Source organism: Ahaetulla prasina, chromosome 2 (assembly GCF_028640845.1).
Source record: "Ahaetulla prasina isolate Xishuangbanna chromosome 2, ASM2864084v1, whole genome shotgun sequence".
Taxonomy (NCBI): Eukaryota; Metazoa; Chordata; class Lepidosauria; order Squamata; family Colubridae; genus Ahaetulla; species Ahaetulla prasina.
In genome coordinates this window covers 23,739,494-23,759,077 of record NC_080540.1, presented here as the reverse complement: position 1 = coordinate 23,759,077, position 19,584 = coordinate 23,739,494, and the positions used below count along the sequence as shown (strand labels likewise).

At 38.4% G+C, this 19,584-nt stretch overlaps 1 protein-coding gene across 2 annotated transcripts in view; it reads right to left on the bottom strand.

Annotated features, from left to right (window-relative positions):
* PRKAR2A (protein kinase cAMP-dependent type II regulatory subunit alpha) overlaps positions 1-19,113 on the bottom strand; it is a 77,524-nt gene extending 58,411 nt beyond the window's left edge. For both annotated transcript variants that reach the window (XM_058169803.1, XM_058169802.1), the window contains exons 1-2: positions 18,603-19,113; positions 4,565-4,600 (exon numbers count right to left, since the gene is read on the bottom strand). In XM_058169803.1, the coding sequence (XP_058025786.1) occupies positions 4,565-4,600; positions 18,603-18,870 (304 nt within the window). In that variant the 5' untranslated portion in view covers positions 18,871-19,113. The remainder of the gene's footprint in view (positions 1-4,564; positions 4,601-18,602) is intronic.
* Between the last annotated feature and the right edge of the window lie 471 nt (positions 19,114-19,584).

Here is a 19,584-nt window from a genome sequence, read left to right as displayed (position 1 = left end):
AAATAGAATTAATTAAACTCTGGTGAACAATTTAATTTCTACTCATACAGCATTAAACTGTCCCAAAGATATGAAGTTTTTCTATTACAGGATAAAAGAGAGGATGCATTTCAAGTACTGTATTTAGTTTAAATCACATGCTACAGAATTTTATCCGTAGCCTGGAACATATTGTTCCAAGTGCTTGTATGTTTCTCAGTTGGCTTATTTGTTTTTGTCATTTCTCCAAACCATACTTTGAGAAAGCATCAGCCAACAAAACAGTGAGCACACACATTCAATCCCTGCTGCTACTGACTAGGAGTTAAAGAATGAGGAAGTATGTGGGTGACAGAATCTGTTCACATTCGGAGATTAAGCATCATATTGGACTGCTGCTTTGTGGCAGCTGGAGATCATAAATTGAGACACTGGAGCTCCAAGAGAGAGATTCATTCATGAAAAAGCTTCCTGCTCTCTCATTCTTTTCCCCACAAACAGTAATCCTATTTACTTTTAACTTGTCACATTAACAATCTAGAGACAGTAGTTCATGCAGTGAAATGTGATGATGTCACCCTGGGGAATTAATCTCATTTATTTAAGTTGACTTTGTAAATATACAATTAGAATGAGACTATTGCCTTATACACTGTAAGCCGCCCTGAGTCTTCAGAGAAGGGCGGGATATAAATGTAAATAAAAAAAAAATTATGCTTCTTCATTCATCAACATATATCTGTAGCACACATTTTTAAAGAAGAGACCTAAAAAATAAACACAAGAAAAGTAACTCATTACATGTACAACACATTACTGATGGGGGTGCTATTCTGTTTAGCCTTGAGGTTGCCAGGTGCAACAATGTGTGTTAATAGACTATTTCTATTCTCATATTTCTGAACTTTTGCAGATGCATTACCAAATGCAAAAAGTGTATACTCTGCACAAACATTAGAAAGCCTAAAAATAATTGTCAGAAAAATATTCTTTTGTTCTTAATTATGACCTGTGTTGAAATGAATCTTCACTTTCTTGCACTTTCTTCAATAAGTTCAGTTCAGTTCAGAACTGTGAAAAACATGCTGCTTCTTTTCTAATTTGCTAAGCAATTCTTTGAAACATACTTTTAAAAATGTAAAAGCAATTTCCTTAACCAATTTTCTGTAGGTTAATTACGGTAGTAAATAGCAGCAGAGACTGTGAAACAGGGCAATCTAGCACTTTAGGAGTGTATTCCTCATTCTCTGTGAATGGATTAAAATAAGGTGATGATTTGCATGCACAAAACAGAATCAGCGTGGACTTGCCTAAGCAAAGTGGAGCCCAGAATGCAATTTAGCAGAGATCCAGATCTTCAGGACTTTGTCAAAACCTGCTCTTCTTCTAAACAGGTTTTGCTTGGATAGCTGGCTTGTCCAGACAGAGTAGAAGGAGAAGGGTAACTGGACTTTTATCCTAGGCCCGTGAGGGCGAACCTATGGCATGCAGAGCACTCTCTGTGAACATGTGCACCGTCACCAGCTACTCTTCTGGTTTCTGGTGCACATGCTGGTCTTTGCGCATGGCGAAAACTCGAAGACCAGCTGGCTGGTGTGCATGCGCACACTGGAAACTGAAGAGCAGCTGGCCGTCACGCACATGGCCACCAGCCAGCTGCTCTTCTAGTTTCCGGCGCTTCGGCATTACCGTTTAGGCACTCGATGCCAAAAAGGTTAACCATCACTGTCCTAGGCTGTAAATAATACAGAAGTGAGGACCAGAATGCTGCCAACTACACCCTCACTTTGAAGCTCCCAAATCAATAATTAAGAAAATCAATAATTAAGAAAAGTATACCAGGTTCAAAATCTCCACCACCGGCCAACCTTGCCTTGAGTCTACCTAAAAAGAACTACTTGAGCTTAGCCTCTCTTTCTTGCCCCTCCAGTGGAGATAGATCATGTTAGGGGTGATGGATTAGGCCATGCTCTTCACATAGCACCACAGAAAGCACCCAGCTCTTGCATACTTGGAGCTCCTCCAATTATGTTATTTTGCATTACCCGTTAAATGCCCACAGTCAGCTTCTGATAGAGAATTCAAATATTAATTCATAATAACCCAGAACTTACCACAAACTCAAGGCTTTCTGCATAGCAAATAGGCATAAAAGTTAACTTTCACAGAAGTGTCCAGAAAGACAAATATCATGTTCAAGAAGCTCCAAGAAAAAGTCTTTCCAGTCTAAAGTTCCAGATAACTTAATAACTGTATACAGGCAGGCCTCAGCTTACAACAGTTCATTTAGTGACAATTCAAAGTTACAATGGCACTGAAAAAAGTGACTTATGACAATTTTTCAGACTTACGGCCGCTGCAGCATCTCTATGATCATGTGATTTACATTCGGATGCTTGACAACTGGTTCATATTTTTGACGGTTGCAGTATCTCAAGGTCATATGATCTCCTTTTGTGGCCTTTTCAAAGTCAATGGGAAAGCCAGATTCACTTAACAAAGATGTTATTAATTTAACAACTGCAGTGATTCACTTAACAAATACTCCAAGACAAGTCATAAAATGGGACAAAACCCACTTAACAAATTTTTCACTTAGCAACATAAATTTTGGGCTCAATTGTGGTCGTAAGTCAAGGCTACCTGCATAGACAGAGTCACAGACAGGAAAAGAGTCAATAGCACAAGTCACCTCTTTTATATAATTGGCTGAATCCTGCTTCTTCCTGTAGATGACTTGACTTCTTTTGCTCATCTTAACTTGCAACATATTGCTGTGCTTGGGACTTGCCTAGCTCAGGCTCCTCAGGTACATTCCCTTTAGCAATTTCTGTCATCTATTCTTTCTTTGTCCAAGCCCACTGCTAATCCTGATTTGCTTTCACTCCCTCCCACACCGTAGTTATTACTTATAGTTTATGTGCCTCTGGCTAATGGATCCATTCTAGCAACATCTGGAATTCTACTAAAGCTACCCTTTCAATAATTACATGCTAGCCCAACAAGCTAAACCAGTGCCATATAGTCCAGGACTACTTTTATTGTAACTGCTATAGTAAAGGTATCTTATAAATATGAATGGGCTTCCCCCTCCCTCATTACTTCTTGTGAACTGAGGGGGGGGAAGACTTGTCTGCCACAGACTCAAATGTTTGTCTGACCACTGCCTTGTGGTGGCTCTTCCTTATAAAAGCAATTTATTGCCTTTCAAAGCAATTCCCTATTCCCTCTATTCCATGCCTTCTCCTTCAGTTTCAGTACACTTGGGTACTTAACTAAGATAATTTTAAGGGCCCCAGTTATAGTGATGCACATTAAATGTCACTTTCAGGTAGGTTTTTAAAAAAATAAATATCCTTTTCTTCAAAATATTGCTTTCCTAGGGATTAGAATACAAGGAAATCACAATGCAGAATGACCAGATTTGAGAAATTTGCATTATTTAAAGTCTGATAAAAAGTAATAATTTCATAATATTAATTTCAATAGGTAATATTGAATAAAGTCATAAATAGACTTGGATCCAAGTCATAGGGCTAAAGACTAGACTGGAATGTAAAAAAAAAAAAATAACCCATTCCAGAAGAAGGCAACGGTAAATTACTTCCATACTGTTTACAGATTCATGCAATCACCAGGCATCAAATTCAATTCAAAGGAGAGTTTAACATATTTCAAGTTTATTTTTATTTAAAATTTAGTGACTAAAATTCAGTATATAAATAGTTAAAGCATGAACAATAGATTGCTTTAATTCTGTCATATTAAGTCCATATTAAAACTGGACTATAATTTCAATATAAATTTATATTGTAAAGTAACAATTTAGGGTTATTTCAATTAGTTCTTAATGAAACAACGTACTAAGAAGATATAAAATTTAATGGGATGATTCAATAGATTCACTTATACAAAGCTTTGAATAAAAACTTTGCATAATATTACTAGAGTTTCAGAAAGGTACAAGCTTATGAATTGCAAATATTTTTCAGTTCAAACATTCATATGTTTTGTGAAGTTTATTGTATTACTACAAATCTATAATACTGTTCAATATAACAGTATTATGATTTTATTGCTGTGGTGTTTGTAGTTCTCTGATGTAATTTAGTCCTACATTGTTCTGAGGAATATAAGATAATCATTGTTTTAATTGGAGCAGTATATAACCCTTGGTAAATACATTAGAAATAAATAAAATCAGAAATTTGGAACAAAATAAGGCAGTCTGTCATGCTTACTTTAAAATATTCTATCCTCTCACGTTTGTTCAAGGAAAGGACTGAATATTTTAATCAATGTTATGACTTTTTCACTTTTTATCCCATAATCTTAATTTTACCTTTATATTAGTAAAAGCAAACAGCATCCATATTAAAACAATCTAGGGCTGCAATTTTTCTTTTTCTTTTTTTCTTCTAATTTTCCTGAAGTCAATACTTGGGTTTTTTCAACATTTCCAGCTATACAAAGTGAATTTTTTTGCAAATCCTTTCTTTACTATTTGGCAACACTGGAAAAATAAACACACACTAAGGTAATCACTGAAAAAACTGTTTAAATTATATGATAAAAGAATACTGACCTGATACTCTTCTGTTAAACTTGTTAATAACAGGAGCTACAACAGAAACAAAAAAGTTTGGTAAGTTAGGAAATAACTGGTTGATAAAATTATTAAAGAGGATCATAATTATCTAACAACAGATTTATCAACTTGTTATCCTATAATAGGTTGGCTTTTTTATTATTATTGATTTTAATTAAACTTCCAAAACTTTATTTTAACTGCATATTTAACGTTAAGATTTTCCTGAATTTAACTTGAAGCCCTGACAAAAAGATATCTCTAAGAACTTTAAGCTTAAAACAAATTCTGTGCTGCTGGAAAAGAATAGAATAGAAAACTGCCTTTATAAACTGGGCACAGAAGAAAGGCTTTCCTTCTTATAACAGTTTTTTTTTCTTCAATTCTCTCATAAACACAGAGGTGAAATATAACATGTATTATATGTACTCCATGAACAAGTATGAAATTACTGGTTGACTAAATTGCTGCTTAAATGTCAGGTTGGCCGATATATCTAAAATACAATAAAATGCAAAGCTCAGTAATTTGTTAGACGAAGGTCTTTCTTTGTAGGTAAAAACTGCCCAAAGCAATTTGCTGTGCTTTTACAGTATTTCATAGGATTTAATTTTCATGAAACAGATGCTCAGACTTAACTATTAAAAGTTAAAACACAGTAAAAAGTTAAGTATAAGTAGTCCTCAACTTATAAATGGTTGCTTAGATTATCTATCTGTGGGGTACTTGTGACGCAGATTCGAACTTCTGACAGTTCTCCCCGCCCACCCTGCAGTTATGCCAAAAACTGTCCTTTACTTCTTTAGTAATCTTTATTTTCAGTAAAACTGCAATAGTGAACAACTGGTTTGCTCAACAATTCCAATAATTTGCTTAATGACTGATGCAAATAGTTACAACCGTGATGAGCAGACTCCATTACAGGTGTAACTTGAGGACTACCTGTAGTTCTAGATTAAACTTCTTACTGGAAGAATCTTTTCACTTTTATGCTATCTGCCATAATCAATCTTGCTGCAAAATTGCTTTCCAGGAATCACCCTTTGAGTGTAGTCATTTCTCTTTTGAAAATATTTGCCAGGATCTAATTCCGGTCAAGGTATAGCAATCAGACAGGGAGTACATTTAGCTAACTATAAGTAACTGGGGCATGAAGTTGAATGTTCAACTTTATATGCAGATTAATCTATTTCATCATTGGTATTTTATATTACCAATAAAATGAGGAATTAAATTAGCTTCATTTAAGTGAGAATGCAGGGCGAGAGAGATTTTTTAAAGGTCTGCAATGACTTACTAATTTGTTTTTGAGTTGCCCATGCTATCCGATACTAGCTACTATCAAATATTCTGACATGAATTTTAAAGCTGTACAAGATCATCAATCAGTATGAAACAATTTCTATTCATTTAAAGCCTAATATGTTATGCATATTCATGTAATATCAAACCTAATCATTTTCCTTTGTCTCAGGTAAAAAGAAATCAGGGGTGTGCAACCCTGGCAACTTTAACATTGCTAGCTGGGGAATTCTGGAAGTTGAAGTCCCCAAGTCTTAAAGTTACCCAGTTTGGAGACCTTGATCTAAACAGACAAATGACTGCCTTGTATAAGCAGCTATATGTTAACAAAATAATAATAAATGATCCAAAGCTGGTATCACAACAGCAACCAGGCTAACAAATAGCAACTATATGTCAACAGAAATAGCACCTACTGTGTGTCAACAGAAAATTCATTCAGCTAAAAATGAAATTAAGAGGAATAAAACACAAGCAACAAAAACAGATCCTGTGAATCAGGGGGGGAAATGGGTCATGAAAGCAATGTTATTCCTTCAACTGCATCTTTTTGCTTAACAGAATCTCCATGTAAGGTGGCTTCCTTCAAAGAAACACATGGGCAATTTCCACCCATAACCTGCCACTAACAAGCAAAATTTCATTCATAGGGAAACATGAAAATCTAGGGGGGAATGCACAGTTCCTCATTATAATCCCTTCTCCTGGCATCCTTTATTTTATTTTTCTCTGAAGAACTGGAACAAATTAAAAAATCAGCTAGATAACAGTCTCTTTCAAAATAACTTGAGGCAAAACATTCATGTAGTGAAATCTTTCACTCCCCCCAAATTAACTCTAGCAGATAATTTTTTTTCTGCCTAGAATCATTACATTTCCAGTGCTGAAGACAAACAGTAATAGCAAGAGGAAAATACTTCCCCGCTTTCACCTCCTTTGTCATTTTTTATATAAGAGAGGAAAGGTTTTAGATCCTTGTGGGCTTTATTGCTCACTTTGATAGAGGTGGGCAAATCTGTTCTTGTCATTACGGTATGGTCTTGAAGACCCACAAGTGCAGTGACATGGTCAGCTATGTATTCTTATCCTGCAGATTAGGAATAAGAAACTGGTTCTTCTGCATGCTCAGACAAAACAACCCTAAAGATTTCCATTCCTCTACCCAACTGTTGCAGTCTGCCTTTGAGATCTACAAAAGAATATGCAACTTAAGGAACTAAAAGGAACAACTTAGCCCAGGATATTGTTTCTCATACTGTAATAGTGCCTCTGCTGTGCTTCGAAACAGAAGAGCAAGACATACCCTTTCCTGCCATTATTCCATGGTTAACTCTAGTATTTTAAAAACCTTTAGTTTTTATCACCCACAAATTTGGCTATCCCATTACCTAACCATAGTACTCAAGCAGTTTATGGTCAAGTTTACAAAAAACCGAAACAGCACAAATACTTATGAAATTCTTTACAAACTTCCCTCCACAAAGAAAAAAAAATCTCTTTTATTTCCCACTTTTTTGCTTTTTCTTTTTAATCAAAACTTAAAAGGACAGAGGACTTCTGATAATAAGGTTTATTCAAGAGTATTTAATGAGGACATTTGTGTAAATTCAAACATGCAACACTGACAGGGTCACCTTCATTCAAGTGCTAACTGACTTTTTAAAAAAACTCCAGAAGCTTAGTGAGGCAGGACTTAACTTTGTGGAATCCATGCTGATTTTCTTTCAGCATGATTGAATATGAATGATGATTTTGCTGTAACAGATAACAGCCAAGCTATAATTTCTCAAATCCTCCTTAGGTTCCTTTTTTTAAAAAAATGGTATTACATTGTTTCCCTGACAGGTTTCTGGCATTTCAAGAGATTCAAGTGTCATGCCTATCACTAGTCCATTTTTTAGAATTTTCTAACCCTTTCGTATTCAAATGTGACTATATTTTAGTCTGTTCTCAATTTCCACTTGCATATATAACAAAGAGCATTTGTGATTGCTGTTCCCTATCAGTAACACAACAACAACTTGCATTGGATCGTGAACCTCACTTAATCCTAACTTTGGAGTTGTTTCCTGTCTAATTGGTTCCAATGCCATCTCTTCTATGGCTACAGTATTTAGAAATGGTTTTTGTCATCACATGAGCATGAATACTCAGTATACGTAAGAATATCTGAAATCCCTTTTCCAACTTCTCCATATACTTTCCTTATTTCTTTCACCTATCAACATTATTGTTGGTTCTTGGATCAGTTGAACAAAAGCATATCTTGGCAGATAATTTGTATGTGTAATGACCCTGGATGACTCAACAAAAATCAAAGAAATCTGTAGTCAGATATTGCTGGTATTAGATAGATATTAAGCTTTATTTATTAGCCAGATATTACAGGTAGTCCTTGACTTACAACTATTTGTTCAGTGGCCATGCAAAGTTACAATGGCCCTGAATGGCATTTATGACTGGTCCTCAGAGTTCCAACTGCCCTAGCACCCTCATGATTGCATGTCTATGAGCTGGGCAGTTTGCAATCAATTCATACTTACAACCAGTTGCAGCACTCCATAATCAGATGATCGCCATTTGCAATCTTTTCTGCCAGCTTCCCCAGAGACTCGGAATCTGAATTTTGATCACATGACCGTAAGAATGCTGCAACGGTCATATGAAAAACAGTCACAAGTCACTTTTTTTCAGTGCAGTTGTAACTTGAACTGGTCGTTAAATGATTGATTATAAGTGGAGGACTAGTATTGCAATTTGCTCTTAGGGGGCTGCCTTCAAAGATGATTTGGAAGTTTCTGCTGGTCCAGAATGCAATGGCCTGAGAAATAATGGGTATAACTTGTGTGTATAAGCTGCACACACATTTTATACATTTGCAGAATGCATAAAATCCATAATGTATAATGCATGTTCAAATGGATTTTATCTACTGAATCTGCTAAACCAAAGTCTACTAATCTAAGGGTTAAGTTAGTTGTCTTTTGACAGGAAAAATGGAAAGCAAGTACATGAATTTAAATACCTGATAGAATGTTTATCAAAGATGGAAAAGGAGATGTGTCAGCACTGGAAGCCATACTAGGCCGAAGGCTTCCGTGCTGCCACTTTCTCCTTATCTCCTATTGGGAAAGGTGGTTGGAGAAGAATGAAGAAATTTTAAGATGTGCAAAAGTTGACAGAAATATGATGAAGAGTATGAGATCTGTTTTGAGGAGTAAACATTTGTTGAAAGAAAATTCAGCCTATTTTATGAGGCCTCTATAACAGTGGTTCTCAACCTTTATAGTGCTGCGACCCCTTTAATACAATTCCCCACGATGTGGTGACCCCAACCGCAGAAGGGGGAAAAAAGCGGCAAACTGTTTTTTTTAATTTATCGCGCCTGAAGCCGTATTGGCTAGCGATCTGAACTGCTTGCGATTGCCTTGAGGACGGAGGCATTAAAGCGGAGACTCCTCCCCTATTAAGTTTATCGCGCCTGAAGCCAGATTAGGCTAGCGATTGGGAGTGATTGCAGCTGGCTTGAGAGGGAGACATCAGAGCAAAGATTTCTCTCTTTTTTAATTCATCGCGCCTGAAGCCGAATTCGGCTAGTGATTTGAAGAGCCTGCAGCTGGCTTGTGGAGTCAACCATTGGAGCGCGATTCTTCGACTCGCAAGTATACTTCTCATATTTCCGATGGTCTTAGGTGAACCCTGGTAAATCGTCATTCGACCCCCAACGGGGTCGCAACCCACAGGTTGAGAACCGCTGCTCTATAAAGTATAGTCAAAAATCTTTGATGCATGAAGAAAACACATTTTCACTAGAAAGTTGGGAACAACCTTAGACAATAAATCATTATGTGACCCTGAAACTGTCAAACTTGCCTGAAAATAAAAATTTCCTGGTTTAAAGAAGCAAAAACAGCTGTATAGAAAAGCAGACTTCTATCCACTTTATTAAGTTGGATTTGTCAATTAAATCAGATATGTCAGGAGAAACACAAAACTGTTGAATGTAAAAGTGTGAAGTACTTAAGTGTGCATTTTGTAGTAAAACAGAGTGGGATAAGAATGAATAATTAATGAATGTGGAATATCATGAAGGACTACACTGAAGCAATTGATCATTTCCAGGATATGAACATGAATTAGAAGCAAACGATAAAACCAATATATGAAAAATGAATGTTTCTAGACTAGGTCTAAGACATTACTGCCACAAGTAAAGTCTAGTTAAGAAAACATGTTAGCAAATGAAACTTTAATAGAATGGAGGAAAACAAAGACAACACAAAGACATGGGGAGGAATATTACCATAATTCTACTTAGTCTGGAAAAAGCCAAAACTTGTGGAAGCTAAATCAATGGCAAAGAAAAAAAACAGAGACTTTGTTGGAGTAATCTCACCAGTGTTCCTGAATTTTATCACCAAATATTAACTGCTGCAAACCCTCTATTGCCAGATATTTATAGTTTAGTTTAGTTTAGTTTAGTTTACTTTATTTTATTTTAGTTTAGTTTATTAAATTTCTATACCGCCCTTCTCCCGAAGAACTCAGGGCGGTTTACAGCCAACATAAAACAATATACATAAATAGATTAAAAACACTATAAAAGTCTAATTCAAATTTACAAAATGGATTATAGAAAAAGTATATCTATATTTATTCAAGGTAAATATAGATGGGCTTTTTCCACATCCCATTTTAGTGCTCTTCCTTCTGAAGTATCAGCGGTCAGATTTCATGAGACTTCTTATCCTTAGAAACTTTGCCCTTAACTAATTGTTTAGTTAAGTGCAGTCCAATCATGACCTCTTGGATTTCCAAAACCTCCTCATGCAAAAAAAAGTTAAGTTCTTAAAACAGCTTCCACATGTAATTCAAATAGAAGCCACAAGTCCAGGAGAACCCCATCATCCCAAGGTGTAAGCCAGTTCTGTTGAAAGGGGTGTGACCCTGCCCAGAAACAAATACTGTACTTCTCTTGAGTGTGTTTATAGTCACAGCCACTCAATCCTGCTAAGATTGATTTTCTGTAAGATTGTCTCTCCTCTCCAGACCATAACAACCTCCAGGCACAATGGTCATGACTACATCCAGCAATTGTACATAGACAGGAAAAAGTAGGGATGCATTTCTATTACTACGTCCCTCTATCTGCTTTCTTCAGTATTGTATTCAATGTTTCCATTAGAAGAGGAAAACAAATCCTATTTCATCGTGAGTATAAACTTCACTGCATTCTAGAATTTTAATGTTTCTTTGAATTTCTTAATTTATCAAAAAGCAAGGAAACAATTACAGTACTCTGGAACTTAATTGGAAATATTTTAAACTCAATAAGAGGATACTCTGGATATCCTTGTAATTTAGCACATTATCTAAGGAACTAGATAATGATATATGATAAACTAGAGACACCAAATTTGACAACATTAACTGAAATCTTTGGTTTATGTGACTGGCAACCCACTATCATTGTAAACAAAACTTTTTTTTAAGTAGGGGAAGATTGGTTGCCTGCCTGCCACTTTATTATGCACACAACACTTGCAACCTTTACTATACGGCCACACGTACTGCTACATTTCAGTACTGCAGTGTATAACTTCACTTGAATTTTAGACAAAGAATGAGCAATGATGATTTTCTACTTCCTTGGGAAATCTTGGAAGTTTGCAGGTATTAAATATATCTAGATGTAGCATAATTTTACCCAAATGTCAATTGGTTATCTTATCTAATATATTTTAAGAAGCAGATATCAAATATATTACAGTACAGTACAGTCAGCTAATTCCATCACTGACCATTGGGGGCGAACTATTGGCCCCCACGGAAAGGGCTCGTAATCTGGGCGTCCTCCTGGATGCACGGCTGTCTTTAGAAGATCATATGATAGCCGTCACCAGGGGAGCCTTTCATCAGGTTCGCCTGATACGCCAGTTACGCCCCTTTCTGGATCGGGCTTCCTTATGCACGGTCGCTCATGCCCTTGTTACATCCCGCCTGGACTACTGTAATGCTCTCTACATGGGGCTCCCCTTGAAGTGTGCCCGGAGACTCCAACTGGTCCAGAATGCGGCTGCTGGTGATAGAGGGAGCACCTTTAGCTCCCATGTAACACCCTCCTGCGTAATCTGCACTGGCTCCCAGTGGTCTTCGGGTTCACTTTAAGGTACTTGTCATCACCTTTAAACGCTCCATGGCCTAGGGCCGGGATATTTCTGGGACCGCCTACTGCCACCATTAGCCTCTCACCGACCAGTGCGCTCTCACAGAGAGGGCCTCCTCCGGATACCGTCAGCTAAACAATGTCGGCTGGCGACCTCTAGGGGGAGGGCCTTCTCTGTGGGGGCCCCTACCCTCTGGAACGAGCTCCCTCTGGGGCTTCGTCAACTCCCCGATCTCAAGTCCTTCCGCCGCGAGCTGAAGACGCTGCTGTTTCGAAGAGCAGGACTTGCCTGAATGTAGTTTTAAATTGGGATTTTTAAAAAAGGGGTTTAAATGAGGTTTTAAATTTGTATTTAAAAGTTAGAGCATCAATTGTATTTAACTATCTATTCTTTAGCTGTTTTTTATCTATTATATGTTTTCTGTTGTTTTTTGTCTGTGAACCGCCCTGAGTCCTTCGGGAGATGGGCGGTATACAAATATAATAAATAATAATAATAATAATATTGTTGTTGTTGGTTGCAAAGTCATGTCTGACCCATTGCGACCCCATGGACAACATTCCTCCAGGCCTTCCTATCTTCTACCATCCTCTGGAGTTCATTTAAGCTCACGCCGACTGCTTTAGTGACTCCATCCAGCCACCTCGTTCTCTGTCGTCCCATTCTTCTTTTCCCCTCTATCTTTCCCAGCGTTAGGCTCTTCTCCAGTGAGTCTTTCCTTCTCATTAGGTGGCCAAAGTATTTCTGTTTCATCTTCAAGATCTGGCCTTCTAAAGAGCAGTCAGGGTTGATTTCTTCTAGGACTGACTTGTTTGTTCGCCTTGAAGTCCAAGGGACTCGCAGGAGTCTTCTCCAGCACCAGAGTTCAAAGGCCTCAATTCTTTGGCGCTCAGCCTTTCTTATGGTCCAACTTTCACAGACATACATTGCAACTGGGAAAACCACAGCCTTGACTATACACACTTTTGTTGGCAGGGTGATGTCTCTGCTTTTTAGTATGCTGTCTAGATTTTCCATAGCTTTCCTCCCCAGGAGCGTCTTTTAATTTCTTGGCTGTAGTCCCCATCTGCGGTGATCTTGGAGCCCAGGAAAATAAAATCTGTCACTACCTCCATTTCTTCCCCATTTTTCTGCCAGGAATTGAGAGGGCCGGATGCCATGTTCTCAGTTTTCTTAATGTTAAGTTTCAAGCCAACTTTTGCACTCTCCTCCTTCACCCGATCAAGAGGCTTTTTAAATCCTCTTCACTTTCTGCCATTAGAGTGATATCATCTGCATATCTGAGGTTGTTGATATTTCTCCCGGCAGTCTTAATTCCAACTTTTGATTCATCCAGCCCCGCCTTTCTCATGATGTGCTCTGCATATAAGTTAAATAGGCAGGGCGATAGTATACAGCCTTGCCGGACTCCTTTCCCAATTTTGTACCAATCAGTGGTTCCGTGTCCAGTTCTCATTGCTGCTTCTTGACCCGCATACAGGTTTCTCAAGAGGCAAACGAGCTGGTCTGGTACGCCCATCTCTTTAAGAACTTGCCACAATTTGTTGTGATCCACACAATCAAAGGCTTTAGTATAGTCAATGAAGCAGAAGTAGATGTTTTTCTGGAACTCCCTAGTTTTCTCCATGATCCAGCGTATGTTGGCAATTTGGTCTCTAGTTCCTCTGCCTCTTCGAAATCCTGCCTGTACTTCTGGTAGTTCTCAATCCACATACTGCTGGAGCCTAGCTTGTAAGATTTTAAGCATAAGCTTACTAGCATGTGAAATGAGTGCAATGGTGCGATAGTTTGAACATTCTTTGCCATTGCCTTTCTTTGGAATTGGAATGTAAACTGACCTCTTCCAATCCTGTAGCCGCTGCTGAGTTTTCCAAATTTGCTGACAAATTGAGTGTAGCACTTTTACTGCATCGTCTTTTAAGATTTTGAATAGTTCAGCTGGAATACTGTCTCCTAGCTTTGTTGTTGCTCAGATTCCCTAAGGCCCTAGACTTCATATTCTAGGATATCTGGCTCAAGGTCAGTGACCACCCCATCATGATTATCAGGGATGTTAAGCATGTTCTTGTATAGTTCTTCTGTGTAATTTTGCCACCTCTTCTGCCTCTGTTAGATCCCTGCCACTTCGGTCCTTTATCATGCCCATCTTTATATGCCCATCAAATATATTACCTTACTATTAATATAAGAATTTATCCATCATCCAAATTTCCAAAAGCAGTTTAAAATTTTGACACATTTAGCATAGGAATAAATGGATAAACTAGGGAACAAAAAATACTCAAAGCATCAACTTTGTAATAAAATGAGTACCCAAACAAACATTTACTATGTCAAAATAAACTAATCAGCTATAAAATATAGAGCTGAGAGTTCAATTACAATATTCAATAGTTACAAACTACATGACATGAACATTTACTTTTAACACACAATAACAAGGATATAATCATAACATAATTATGGTAGAGAGCTCCAGCAAAGTCAATAGTGTTTCATCCTACTTCTGGGATTTGGGGAGAAGAAATATAATTGCCATTTTAGAAATGATTTATGACTACAATGAAAAAAATTAAAATGCATCTGCTTAGAATGCTATCTCTTGAAGGATAAAGATGGGCATATATTGTAACTAAAGGAACACAGGTGAAAACGAAAAGCGCAGAGAATACCACCATATCTATATTATTGCTTTTGATTAAAATATATTTTTAAAAACTAGGTTTATTGCTGTTATACCATAGACCCATAGAGTGACAATGTTGTATTTCATAATTCAATTATACATACTCTACACCCCTCAAAACAGTAGAACGTGGCAAACATATTTTTTTCAACTATGAAATCTCATGGAGGCAAACCTGTTTTGTCCTCAGTATAATAGTTGCTTTAAAAACTCTGAAGGAGAGCATCTGCCAAGAGATTTCAGAAAGATTTCCAAGAACCCTTTAAAAAAAGCAGTGCTCCCTGGCTTTTGGATTATCTCCTATCATGCTTGACAAAATATATCAAATTCCAAAGAAAATAAAAGCAGACTAAACACTGCTCAGAATTTATCTTCTGCCAAAGATAACCGAGATTATATTATTTTGTCAGGAATAGGACTATTTTATCCTTTAAACACAAGGACTAGTACTACCAAAATAAATTATGCTTTCCAATTAATTCTCCTTTGAAATTACATCTTTTTCCCTAATGCACATTTGTACCCCTCTAAATGTTGCTTATCTTCAATTTCCAGCATAAAAATGGTTAAAGATTACTGTACTTCATCAATATCTGCATCCCACTTGACTCAGCTTCTTATCATAAAAGAGTTATAATCCAGTCTGGCCAGTTACCACTCTTTTCCCATATTTTAATCCTTTTTTCAATAATCGGTGTAATCACTAAGACTTATGCTCAATTCAATAGATAACTTACCTTTATAACAATATAGCAAAAATAGTAAGGTATATTTTATTGAATAACATGGGTTTTCTGGCTATTTTAATGAGTTTTTACAAAAAGCTATGTCAAGTTAAAACAGAACACTGAATTATGTTAAAATGCCTTAAAACTAAAGGAAATTCTGCATAATCACCATTAAGTGTTTCCGCAGCTTATTCCAACAATTTTTTGTCAAAATTGTTCTATTTCAATGAATCTTCCTTCCCAAGTATGTTCTGAATCACTGCCTTAACATGGTTAACAGACAGAATTTTTTAATTACCGTACACCAACTGCTGCTGTTTACACTATCCGATTTACCATTTTACTCCAACCACTCTATGTTGTTATTTTAATAGTTACTAGGAAACTCTGTATTTTTGCTTTCTTTTCCAAATTGGTCTTTCCTTAGCAAATTAAAACTTGAGGCATGCTCTATAAATGCATGTGCTTTTCTAATAATGTTTAATTTAATGGATATAACTCTTTAAAGGCTCACAGGAAAGTTTTATTTTTATTTATTTTATTTAAATAAATATTTATTTTTACAAAGTATCTAGGAAAACATTCTGATTTATATCTTCCATCTTCTCAATGGCATTTCAAGTACTTAACTAAGAACCTTGTTCTTGTAAAAGTTATGATTGTTAATAACTGATCTAACTTTTTTTGTACATCTTAATTATTTCAGTTAATCACTCTCATTCATAGTGATAAAGGTAACTATTTCTGAATTCAGAATATTAATTCATTAATTATAAGTCTGGTTTGGAGGTAAAAGCACAATCCAGACCCATTAAATAGATCTACATTTGAAAAAGAATATCATGGTTTTTCCAAATTTAACAGCAAGGTTTAATATTCATTTTGTTTAATATTTGCCATGCCTAGTAAGACTTGACACTATTTAATCTGCATTTTTAAAATTTTGTGTAAATCATGGTATATATTACATGTTGCATTAATTTCAGGTCTTCAGAAATGAAATTTGTCTACAAAAAAGCCCTACCAATATTTTACCACTTAGAATGTGAAGAATTTCCCCATAATGCACAGCATTCCATTTCTGTTCACTTCTGCTCTCCCTGGCAACAGCCTCATACACACTGTACAAAAACAGATTTTTAACTGGGTCTTTCCTGCTTCCATCTGAGGAAAAGTATCTCATTAGCATCATTAGTTACAAAGATACACTTCAGAATACCCATTTCTTTGAAAACTTCCTTTTCCCTGATTGTTATCATATGTTAAACTTAGAAACATGTTAACTCATTTATATACAGTACACAGCACACAACTTACCAACCAGAAAAAAGAGATCAGAAAGCTGTAAGCATCAACGGAACTAACCTCTCAATTAACAGTTAAAAGTTAGACACTGTTCTATCTAAGGTTTTCAAACAGCACCTTCACTTTTGACACTTACAAAAATAGAATGTTGTGTCTGACAACATTGATATCACTTAATTCTAAGATTCCCTAAATGTTCCCCAATGGGTGGTGAACTAAATAATGGAATCCTGATATATTATAGTATATTCTCCTCAAATTTCTGGTTCCTGTGCTCAGAATATTTTTAACCGCTTGCTTTTTTTTTTTTTACATTTATACCCCGCCCTTCTCCGAAGACTCAGGGCGGCTTACAATGTATAAGGCAATAGTCTCATTCTATTTGTATATTTTTTACAAAGTCAACTTATTGCCCCCCCAACAATCTGGGTCCTCATTTTACCTACCTTATAAAGGGTGGAAGGCTGAGTCAACCTTGGGCCGGGCTCGAACCTGCAGTAATTGCAGGCTTTGTGTTCTAATAACAGGCTTCTCTATTGCCTGAGCTATCCCGGCCCCTTTGTGCATTAGCTACTTATACCATGTTCCAATTATGAGATAATTAATCCACACTTTGGTAAGCTCCTCTGGACAATTTTGAACATGAACTAATCCAATTTTGAACCAAGAATATGCAAATAGCTATTTAGAAATGAGTTTTAAAAATATTTTTCATTGCTTATCATTAACGTAAAATATGTTGTAAATAAAATAATGAGACAATACAGGAAACATTCTCTAAATATTCTTTTAAATGGAGGACTGAAAAAAATGGATAAGATGTAAAAAGCTGCTGTGTTCAAGAAAAAACATGGCAGAATATGGACAGATTCTTGAAGACTCTTAAAGAAATTCCTTTACTAAGAAGGGAGGGGGGACATCATTCAAGATAAGAGCTTTTCCAATATTTCCCTCCCTTCCTCCTAGTATATACTATTTTAAAACAAACTACTATCATAAATTGTTGTGTTCCAACCTTACAGGCTCTCTCTATTCTCTTCTCAATGCGGCTGATCACACACATCCCTAGCCCCCCAAAAAACTTGGGACACTGAAAAGGCTGCCCCTATTCTTAAAATCACAAGGAATAGTATATTTAATCCCCGTTTAGGCCTCTCCTCCCTTTCTTTGTAATCAAGAAACAAGGAATACCTTAGAAGCTGGGGGATTTTTTCCCCCAGCTTTTTAAAAAATAATGGAGAAGGAAAGACTTTCATTCAGACATATTGAAGCGAGAGACCGGAGTGTAAGTAAAATTTGAAACGATCCAGCTATCGTTTTCTTTTTCCCTTCCACATCAAAACGAACGAGGGGAGGCAAAGAAGCAAAAAACAGACTAAAAAGGGATCTCTTTTATTTTCCTACACAAGGTCACACCTACTTTTCCGCATTCAAAGGACAACCTTCCCGCCCCCCAATACCCGCAAACAATGTCCTGGGCATTGCTATATTAACCTGGTAAATTTATACACTCCCCCCACCCGTTGCTTTGAGGGAGGCAAGGCAGGATTTCGCACAGCGGAGAGGTCTCTCTTTTCTCTCTTTCTCTGCTCCGCTCTCCACCGTTCGCACGACATGTTGGAAGTAGCCGCCCGGGGGCTCCCCCATCTCACACCTAGAGCCCCCGGAGCTGGTGGAGGGCGAGAGAAACCCGAGAGGAGGAGGAAAAAAAAGTCCTCCGCACGTGAGGACCTTCGGGTTCCCCCCCCACCAAACCAGGAAAAAGGGGAGAAAAGGTTGCGCAGCGCGTGGCGAGAGAGACTCTCCACCCACCCACCCAGCGGGGCCCCCTCCCGGCTGCAACTCACGCTCGAAGTCGGAGTCGGAGTCCTCCTCGGCCGCCGCTTCCCTCCTCGACTCTTCGCCGTTTGACTCGGTCTGCATAGGCTCCCCGTCGAAGATTACTCCTTTGCCCCTGGCGGCCGCCTCCTCGCGCAGCTGCTGGTCGCGGGAATCCCTCAGGCGGCCGAAGTATTCGGCGGCGAAGTCGAGGAGATCCGGCGGCCGACGCCGCAACACCTCCACGGTGTAGCCCTGCAGCAGCTCCGACAGACCGTGCGGGATCTCGATACTCATTTTGGCGCCGCGGGGCGAGCCCGACGAATTCCAGTCAGGGACTGAACAGCGAAGTCGCCCAAACTGCCAACCGTCGTCGTCGTCGCCGCCGCCGCCCCCCCACCTGAGCTTCCGAAATGGGGCCAGGCGCCGGGGCCTCCCACCGCGGCTCACTCCCCTTCTCGAGCCCTCTCCCCTCAGCGCCGAGGGAGCCGCGCTCGCGCCGCCGCCTGACACGCGAGAAAGAAAGGGACTGAGGGTGGGGGCAGGGGGGCGGGGCGGGAGGGAGGGAGGGAGGGACTGGGACGGAAGCTCACAACGCTCTACGCGCTCCAAGCAGGAAACGGCCAACAGCGCGAGCGAAAGCGGGAGGAGGGGGAGGGAGAAAAAAGGGGGCGGGGGCAGCGCCCGAGGAGGCGTGAATTAGAAAGGGGGGGAAAAAAATGGGTGGAATCATTTGCGTCACAATACCGAAGAAGGGGCGCGCGAATGGAACGGGTTTAAAGGAGTAACTGTAATATGGAAAGGGTGGGCGGTGTCGATGTCGCGCGTGCGCAGAGGAAGGCCGGGTTTCAGGTGGGCGACCCGCGTTTGGTACTGTAATTCGTTCGCGGGTTCTTGGACGGCTGTGGGAAGGGAAGGGTTGGTTGCGCTGCGGTGATAAAAAAACAAAAGGGGGGTGGGGTTTGATGTTGTGCTTCGGGTTGACATCGATTCGTTGTCTTCCCGATGATC